Source organism: Numenius arquata, chromosome Z (assembly GCF_964106895.1).
Source record: "Numenius arquata chromosome Z, bNumArq3.hap1.1, whole genome shotgun sequence".
Lineage (NCBI taxonomy): Eukaryota > Metazoa > Chordata > Aves > Charadriiformes > Scolopacidae > Numenius > Numenius arquata.
Window position 1 is genome coordinate 19,482,377 of NC_133616.1, and position 9,566 is coordinate 19,491,942.

The 9,566-nt window shown below is 42.1% G+C and overlaps 1 protein-coding gene across 2 annotated transcripts in view; it reads right to left on the bottom strand.

Moving 5' to 3' along the window:
• Positions 1-1,887: 1,887 nt before the first annotated feature.
• Positions 1,888-9,566, bottom strand: part of ESM1 (endothelial cell specific molecule 1) — an 8,632-nt gene continuing 953 nt past the window's right edge. Inside the window, exons 2-3 of one of the 2 annotated variants that reach the window (XM_074166697.1) lie at positions 6,038-6,193; positions 1,888-3,900 (exon numbers count right to left, since the gene is read on the bottom strand). In XM_074166697.1, the coding sequence (XP_074022798.1) occupies positions 3,800-3,900; positions 6,038-6,193 (257 nt within the window). In that variant the 3' untranslated portion in view covers positions 1,888-3,799. The remainder of the gene's footprint in view (positions 3,901-6,037; positions 6,194-9,566) is intronic. The other variant, XM_074166696.1, reaches the window with a different exon arrangement.

The following is a 9,566-nucleotide window of genomic DNA, read 5'->3' on the forward strand; positions in this document are numbered from 1 at the left end:
ATCCAAGGGGGAATGGTTAGTAAGCTGCTACACTTCTTGGACAGATAGAATTCTGTGGGGCTGGATGGGATCCACCCAAGGGTACTGAGGGAACTGGTGGAAATGCTCACCAAGCCACTTTCCATCATTTATTAGCAGTCCTGGTTAACCAGGGAGGTCTCAGTTGAGTGGAGGCTAGCAAAGTAATGCTCATCTACAAGAAGGGCTGGAAGGAGGACCCAAGGAACTAAAGGCCTATCAGTCTGACCTCAGTGCCAGGGAAGGCTATGGAGCAGATCATTTGAGTACCATACCATGACACATGCAGGACAACCAGGTGATCAGGCCCAGCCAGTATAGGTTTATGAAAGGCAGGTCCTACTTGACTAACCTAATCTCCTTCTACGACAAAGTGACCTACTTAGTGGGTGAGGGAAAGGCTGTAGATGTTGTCTACCTGGACTTTAGTAAAGCCTTTGACACCATTTCCCAGAGCATTTTTCCTGGAGAAACTGGCTTCTTGTGGCTTGGATAGGTGTAATTTTCACTGGGTAAAAAACTGTCTGGATGGCCAGGCCCAGACAGTTGTGGTGAATGGAGTTAAATCCAGTTGGTGACTGGTCACAAGTGGTGTTCCCCAGGGCTCAGTATTGGGGCCAGTTTTCTTTGATATCTTTATCAATGTTCTGGATGAGGGGATCGAGTGCACCCTCAGTCAGTTTGCAGATTACACCAAGTTGGGTGGGAGTGTTGACCTTCTGGAAGGTAGAAAGGCTTTGCAGAGGGATCTGGACAGGGTGGATCAATGGGCCAAGGCCAAGTGCCAGGTCCTGCACCTGGGTGTCAACAACCTTGCACTTGGTCATGCAGTGCCACAGGCTTGGGGAAGAGTGGCTGGAACGCTGCCCAGAGGAAAAGGGCCTGGGGGTGTTGGTCGACAGCCAGCTGAATATGAGCCAGCAGTGTGTCCAGGTGGCCAAGGCAGCCAGTAGCATCCTGGCTTGTATCGGGAATAGTGTGGCCAGCAGGACTAGGGAAGCAATCACTAGTAAGGCTGTACCTCAAACGCTGTGTTCAGTTTTGGGGCCCTCACTACAAGAAAGACATTGAGGTGCTGGAGCGAGTCCAGAGAAGAGCAATAAAGCTGGTGAGGGGTCCAGAGCATAAGTCTCATGGGGAGTGGCTGAGGGAACTGGGGTTGTTCAGTCTGGAGAAAAGGAGGCTGAGGGGAAGACCTTATCGCTCTCTACAACTACCTCAAAGGAAGTTGTAGCGAGGTGGGGGTCAGCCTCTTCTCCCAGGTAACAGGCAATATGATGAGAGGAAATGGCTTCAAGTTGCACCAGGGGTGGTTTAGGATGGATATTAGGAAAAAGTTCTTCCCCAAAAGGGTTGTCAAGCATTGGAACAGGCTGCCCAGGGAAGTGGTGGAGTCACCATCCCTGGAGGTATTTAAGACGTGTATATGTGGCACTTAGGGATGTGATTTAGTGGTGGACTCGGCAGTGTTAGGTTTACAGTTGGGCTTGATGATCTTAAAGGTCTTTTCCAGCCTAAATGATTCTAAGATTCTGTGGTGATTTGCATTATTTCTTCTGCCAATGTAGTCCCATTGCCACTAGGAGCAACAGGTAGACATTTCAAAGAATAATGGATAAAATTTGGTTATATTATAATTTTATCCTGGAACCTATTATGCGTGGAGCAATCTGTCACTGGAGCAGCTGAGGAAATGCAGAAGTAAATTCACTGAAATAGATGCAGCCATTGTGAAACAGTTTCTGTGGATTTTGGAACAAAACTGTGCCGAGTCTGCATGCACCATGGCTATGCCATCACCAGCAGTCTCACTCTGTCATTAACGGAAAGACACAATAGACGGCAGTGCTTTCATTTAGTTTTTTTATTGAACAATAATAATAATCTACTTTTTAAAACCAACCAGCTTATTAGGTTTACATTCAAGAACTCATAATGTCATTTATGACACTGTTGCAAAATAATAATGATGTATTCAAATATTTGCTACATTCTTTAAATAATTCTCTTCAGTCTGCTGAAGAACCGTGAGTTTGATCCCGCTCTCACTGAAATCAAGAAAATATTACTTTTGATATCAATAAATGAGAATCAATGCACTTGCTTGTAAATATCCCGAGATAATATTGCTCCTTCTCAGACCTAAACATTCAATACAGGTTAAAATGTGTTATGTGCTTGTTTGAGACTTACATCTATGTGTCTCAGATTATTGTGACAAGAGAGCCTGCGCTGCCGTACTGACATTTGGATGTCTGCTGCTGTCTTCGTCCTCTTGTTCTAGAACAGCACACTTCGGTGCTGCTGTCCCAGGTGAAGGCAGCGGGCTTCCACCAACATCGGCTTTTGATCAGGATTTGGACTCCTTAAAGGCTCTGGAGTTTCTGGTTTTCGTAGTTTTAAAAGCATGTTTTCAGACCCTGCACCAAACTTTGGCTGCGGTACTGTGTGCTCCTTCTTTCACTCAAGTCACCGTCAGAGCTCACATTGATTTCAAAGGAAATACTCAATCCAAACCACATTTGCAATGGGAGTGCTCTGCGTTAACGAGGCGGTTCCTGAACCCATGCAATCCAGGTTCACTGTGACACACCTACATCAGTTTCCATTTTCTGAGGATCTGGCTGTTTGCAGACATATTAGCTAACCCATCTCAGTGTGGAATTTTATGTCACAAATACATCATCCAGTCTGGACTGAATGAGGGATTGCCAGTTCCTACAGCACTCTAACATATGTAAGTTATTCTCCTGGCTGAAATGTGACGTCTTGCTCGTTTAAGTAAGAAATGAAGGACGGGGCACAAAAGGAGTGTGGGACGTGGCTGCCCTACCACTGAGGGAGGGCCCAAGCCTCCCCTGCACCCGATCAGATGAATTCCCTGTGAGTCGCAGCTGAGCCACAGACAGCAATGAAGAAGGACAGTAGCAAGGTCCCTTTGCTGGCCTCTGGAACTGGACCCGCTTCTTCCCCAAGAAATGCAGACACCGCCTTATTGACACCAAAGTAGCTGCTTTATAGAAAAATATATTTAGATAATGCTAAGCAGCTTCTTTCATTTCAGGTCCCCCTCTACAAATCTGTATAATTTACCAAGCTGCTGTTTCTCTGTGCAGAATTTAACTTTAGAAATCCACCTCAATACAATATACGCCTGTCATGTCTTAGGCAAGTTATTCACAATGCGTAAACTGAAATGCTGGGTGTTTTCTTACTGAAGAAAGGTGTATTTATCTCTGAGGAATTGTCACCAAACTTCCAAAAACCAGAGAATGACTAATGTTGATTTATTTACTTCACACTGTTGGGCTCCTATGTAGTTATTATTATTCTTGTGGTTCAGGGGTGTTGCTTTCTACCCTGGGATTTGTTGATGTGCGTTTCTTTCACGTTGGCTCCACACCAATAGTTTCACTCACCCAAACTGTCCACTGAATTCAGTGAGAGCTTACGCGGCCTCAGGCTGCAAGAGTTGGCCTCTGGCATTATTTAAATGAGGAGGGTTGAATCATGTTGGTTTTTTAATATTACTATACATTCAGGAATCCACAATACATTTCTCTGTTCAAATACTTATCAAAACAAATATCAAAAATCATATACACTGTACAGTCTATTTTTAAGTAAACATTTTTCTCATGAAAAACAGAATCACAATTGGCCTTCAGAGGTTACATTTTGATACGCTATACATGTACTTTGTTTTTAAAGTGTGTTGTTGCATATTCAATAATCTGTGAGAAATGCATTCACTTGAAAGTCTTATGAGCGTAAGTAAATATCAGCGAGGATTTAGCCATTTCATTACTGGAGAGCGAATGGCTTTCTCCTTAACAAATTCCTCTTTTACAGAATTGCCATCCCCAGATGCCATGTCGTTCTCTGAAAATACACAAAAATAAAGGTGGATTTAATGAAAATGAGAGAATTAGAATATTGTCCTGCAACAATGTCCCTGGTTGTGAGAACACTTCAGAAAAACCTTAGGTGACAAATCTTGCAGGAATCTCCCTGAATGCCTCCAGTTACCTAGTTGCAAAATTTCTGCCAAATTATGGCATAAGCAAGATGTGTTTTCTAATAGTTTAAGCATAAGGCAGGTGATTTGAGTTCAGTTTCCAGTTCTAACTGTAACGCTCCAGTGTCACACGGGACCAAGCAGCACATCCTCAATAGCTACAGCAGTAAATTAAACATGCCTGGAGCTATTCTCTGACTGAGGCCAGCTGGCATGTAATAGCCTGGTGCATGCCATTAAACTCTCTTACTCTCCAAAAAAAAGGTAAAAGATATCCAGTTTGTCTGCTGGAAATGGTCCCTGGCTGACACTGATTCCTGAGCTGTGGCTGAGGTTGTTTGACACAGCTGGCTAGGCTGGGAAAAAGCGTGCTGACCACTGCCCTACTGCTGGATCGTGAAGGTGGTCAAATTGCAACACACAGGAACACACTCTGGCACCATTAAATTTACTAGGGTATATTTATCTATAATGTCTTTATAAAACATACACGCCAGAAACTTGCCTGTTTAACATACAGAAGCATTCATAGCTGTTTTAATTTGCTGAGGTTCTGTCCTAGATTCTGTAGCTACCTCTGAAGACTGCTACTAAATGAAACCTCATGTGACCACCCCATATAGTACTACCCACAGTGTCCCTGGTCTACTTCCAGACAGACCTCTGAGAACAGAAACCCTTGTGTGGGTAAAAAACACCATTTGTTGCTATGGGGTCAGGATCTCATCCTGGCTGGCATTAGACAAACTACTAAACGTTGAGGCAGCAGAAGGTTTGGGACCAAAGGCAAGGGAAGGAGAGGAAAAGGAATGAGGAACTGATGAAAACAAGCTACCTGGGAAGATTTGGAATACAGGCTAGATACAGAGAAAAGCAAGACAGGGGTATTTTTTTTCATGTTATTTCAGCACCCTTGGTAATAAACAAAACCTGGAAAGGCAAAAGAGCAGAATCACGTAGAAAAATACAAAAGGATCAGGACTGATCTATCTCAGAGTTTTTTTTAAAGATCATTTTACATGTGGTATGAGTATAAGCTGAAGAAGTTTGCCTCTGTCTAACTTTCTCTAAACAGAGAGTGGGGTAAAGATAATGTATGTATTAAGGAAGCAACCTCTAGAGAGCTTAATATAACAGGAGAAAATCAAAATAAAGCACACAAACTGCAGTTGGAGGAGAGATAAAATTAAAAGACTATTGGATCAAATCCTAGGAAAGCTCCCCATAGGTCTAGGATTAAATCTGTGATATTTATTTAAATTCTTTAAACCTGTATTAATTTTGATTGGTGTTTAAATCTATAGTAAACATTGTTCAGTCAAATATACCTCAGTATCAGGTAGAGAATAAAGGAGGAAGAAATTTTAATCCCAGCTTTAAAAACTTTAGTGATTTCTCCTTCCTGCCTCAATAACAGTCCAGTTTCGCACACACCTCTTTTTATTTCTGGCAAGATCTGTTACAGGCATCAGAAATAATCTTAAAAGTAAGAACTTATTCCAGAGATACTGTGATAAATGACTCCAGTAAAACATTTCGTAGAACAGTTCACTGACATCTGAAAATGTATAAAGCTCTACCTTCATGGAAAAGATGTTATTTTTACCGTACATTAGCTAACAGTAGTAACAGTAGTAACTGTAACCTAGTGAAATCCTATTCTACACAAAGCAGCTACATACATCGCATCTGAACTGACCAATGCAAATCCTAGCATAGCCTCCCATTGCACAGGTGATGCTGTACTGCTAGCACACACAACAGCGGCAAAGCATTTCGCTCACCTTAGGATTTCAAAATGTGTTTACCCTGTGTCACAGCTCGCCTCATTCCTTGCCTTATGTTAAGGGAGCTGCCAATGAGAAAAATAAATGTACCTTGTGCTGTTAGCTGTTTGCACAGCTCCACCAAAGTACACATCACTCGCGCACAGCGTACAGTGTGGTAGTAATCACATACAAGGTGATTTCTGCTAAAATGAACTGCCCCGTGAAGTCTTACCTGTGTGTGAAACTATTTTTCGTCGATTTGGAGGCTTTGAAGCAGACAGTTGAAAAAATGGGAACTTCAAACACTTCCCAGTTACTCTGTCACAGATGCCAGAGGGACAGTTGCACGTTTTCCTGCATTCCATTCCATAGGTACCATAGGGACACTCTGAAAAAAAGTAATATAGCAAAGCAGCCTTCAGTGATCCAAGTCACCTGCTAACACTGTTAATAGCTGGTCTGCTAATACCCTTAAAAGTGGAAAACCTTTAAGCAGAGGACAGCTAAACCTTAATTACAGGATTTCAGCATGGTGACTGCTTATTAGAAGTATTTTCCAGTTCTGACAAACCTTGACACACATTATATACATAATTTTTTTTTCTATAACTTATTTACAACGTGCTATCAGTAATTTTTTTCTGAAATATTCATAGTGTTAAAATGCAAATTAAAGGCAGTATGAATACGTAGGTATGTAATCATAAAGGACGTAGTTAAAGGATTAGCATTGGATTTAGAAAAGAAGGAGACTTCAGAAAGTTCCTGAGTCCACTATTTGGGCATGATATTATCTGACTGACATCACCGTCATGATTTAGAGCTGCAATGCACTGCTGGGGCCAGGCTGCCTGTGTCCCTGGTGGCTGCGGGTGGGCTGTGCAGAGGCAGCTGCCTGGATCCAAACAGCTCTCCAGGGAATGCGACATCCTGGTTCCCAGGGAAGAGCCCGCCCCAGTGCGACCACTTCTCAGGCAGCAAAGGGCTGCCTTCCCAAGGTAGACAGCAAAGAGTTCACCTACATCTCCAGCCTAAAGAGGGAGTATGCTCTAGAAGCACTAAGACACCTGCCTGGTTACACTGCGTCTGGTCACACACTCGTCCGACTCAAACCTCCCATCCCCGAGAAAGCTCATGGAAGAGTACCAAAGGGCAGCTGTCAGGATGGAACCAAATGATTTTTATAAAATATCTAAGTCAGGTGCAGAGGATTTGCCCCATTTCATAGCTGACACGTATCACATGCTGGATCACATAAATTTCCAGAGGGTTTAAACCTGCGGTCACAGCCCGTGTCTTCCTCTGCCTTGCTGTTGAACAAGGTACCTTCCCACAATCATAACTGAACAGACGGAAACAAGGAAAATCCCCAACATTCCCTTTCCAAACTCCCAAAGAAGAGATCATCCCAAGAGAAGTCTGGGATGTCTCAGGAGAAAAGTCTTTATGTTCGGGCTGTCCTTGCCAACACAGGGTGCATGGTCATCTTAAATGGCAAGTCCTGAAGAGTTTCCAGTTCAGCTCCTAAGGGCAGATGAATGACCATTCAGGGCTGGACCAAGGATCCATCCAGCTCAGTTTTCCACAAAACACTGAAAAACGATGGTGATGGTAAGCACAAATGTTACCTCCCCTCTTATATTCTCCCCCATTTTCAGCTCTGGGACCTCCTGAGCCAGACATAATGCATATGAAACCCAGCAACAGGTTTATCCTTCTCAGTTTGTCCAGTCTCCTCTTGAATCAATGCAGGTATTTAGTTTTGCCATACAGCCTAGGCTATATGAAAATCAGGCTAATGCCCCAAAATGAGACCAACATTTTGCAATTCACTGCATGTCCAATCGGTATGCTTTTATAAATGAAAAGCACGGGAAAATCAACCAATCCTCTGCTAGGGACTGCACGGGGAATCCCTCCAGCCTGGAGGATCCCACTGAGCTTCACCATACTCCCCTTCCCAAGCAAGGACACTCTTTGATCTGCTGTTTGTCCACATAAAACCAAAACAAAATCCTGCCAAAGCAAAACAGTTTTTGTGCGCATGGTCCTCCCTGAGGGACAAGCTGAGAGCACACACCACATGGAGTATCAATCTGCCCGCTGCAGGTGCTCAGCCGCTCAGCCCAGAGAGGTGAGATGCAAAGCTGTGCACTGGAAAACAGCATGGAAACAAGTCTGACTCCAAAGCACTTGGCTCCATGTGGAATAATCCTGGCATGGATGCTGCTCTTCAGATTTGACAAAACTGAGATCTGAGTCAATTTTTCTGTTAGAAGATATTTTTTTTTCAGCAGGAGCCTGCTCCTAAATAAATTGCAAGTAGCTCCCAGTGACCTAAGAAAGCAAAAGCATGCTCTTTACTGTGACAGTTATACCTCAGGTTTAGAGGGTATTTACTAATAGAAGTGCACTAGTATTCCTTAGTCTGTTTTGAAAAATAATGACATTGCTACTGATGATAATATGATACAGTCTTAGAACCATAGAATCATAGAATGGTTAGAGTTGGAAGGGACCTTATAGATCATTGAGTTCCAACTCCCCTGCCCTAGGCAGGGATACCTTCCACTAGAGCAGGTTGCTCAAAGCCCCATCCAGCCTGGCTCTTATAACACTAAAAGTACTCAAAAAATTGATCTGAAAGATATAGCCATTTTAGAAATAAGAAACTGAAGAACAGAGAGCTCAGGTCATTTTTCTACAAGTTCAAAGTAAACCGGTCACAGGCAACCAGAGAGAATTTAGTCATCCTGATTCCGTGAATTATTACAAACATGGAAGTTATTAAAAAGAGTGAGTGATCTGGTATTATAGCTATAAATGGATGTATAAAATAACAGTACTTGGCCGCATACTTAGCCAGATAAAGTTCATATATATGCAGAAAGAGATTGCACTATCTCAGGGCTGAGATGAAAAAAAGAAAAAGAATTAGAAATTACATCTATATTATTTAGTGTAAATAAATACATGGGGACCTTAAATACCAATTTACAAGTCTAAGTCAAGATATGGCCGTATTGAAATTAATGAGAGTTTTTCCACTGACTCACTGGAAAAAAAAATTACTTTACATTTTCTGCAGAGCTTCCAAGATTCAGCTACAGGGATTCAGATCTCATGTCCTCAAGGTTTCTTTTTTCCCATTTGAAGTGTGCCCTTGCAAAGAAATTCCTATATAGCATATAATCATCCAAAAGAACTATTAGAAGTATTATAGGTGGCATCTTGCACTGCAGTAATTTTTAATAAACTGAAGATCAGTCAACTATCTCAGTAAAATACTTTTCTGGTGGTTACACCAAACACATTACCTTTATGTGCAAAGTCTAGTCTTTAGACATAAAAGTAGTATTTTGGGTTTCACCCTCAAGCATGCACATGAATTTGTTTTTAAATACCAATGTAAATAAGTGTGTGCTGTTTGTGAGTCAGCCTGAATGATTTTTGCAGCATCTGGTCCTAAGTCATTACTTTAGCTGAGGCTATTAATACTCCTGAAGTTTTAAGGAAGTTATTCAAAGACATATCTGTACCTACTTGCTGAAGTGGTACACAAGCACAGGAAAACTCACTGCATTCATACTTTGCAAAGCCTTTTTTAAAAATTATTTATTTTAAAAACTTTTATCCTACTTCTTAGTAATTTAATACCTCCTGTCCTTTTAAAGATTCTCCTTTCTGCATAGGGTGAGGATAGCTCTTAAATGAAAAATGCCATTATAGTCTATGACGAAAGAAATCAGCATGCAGCATAC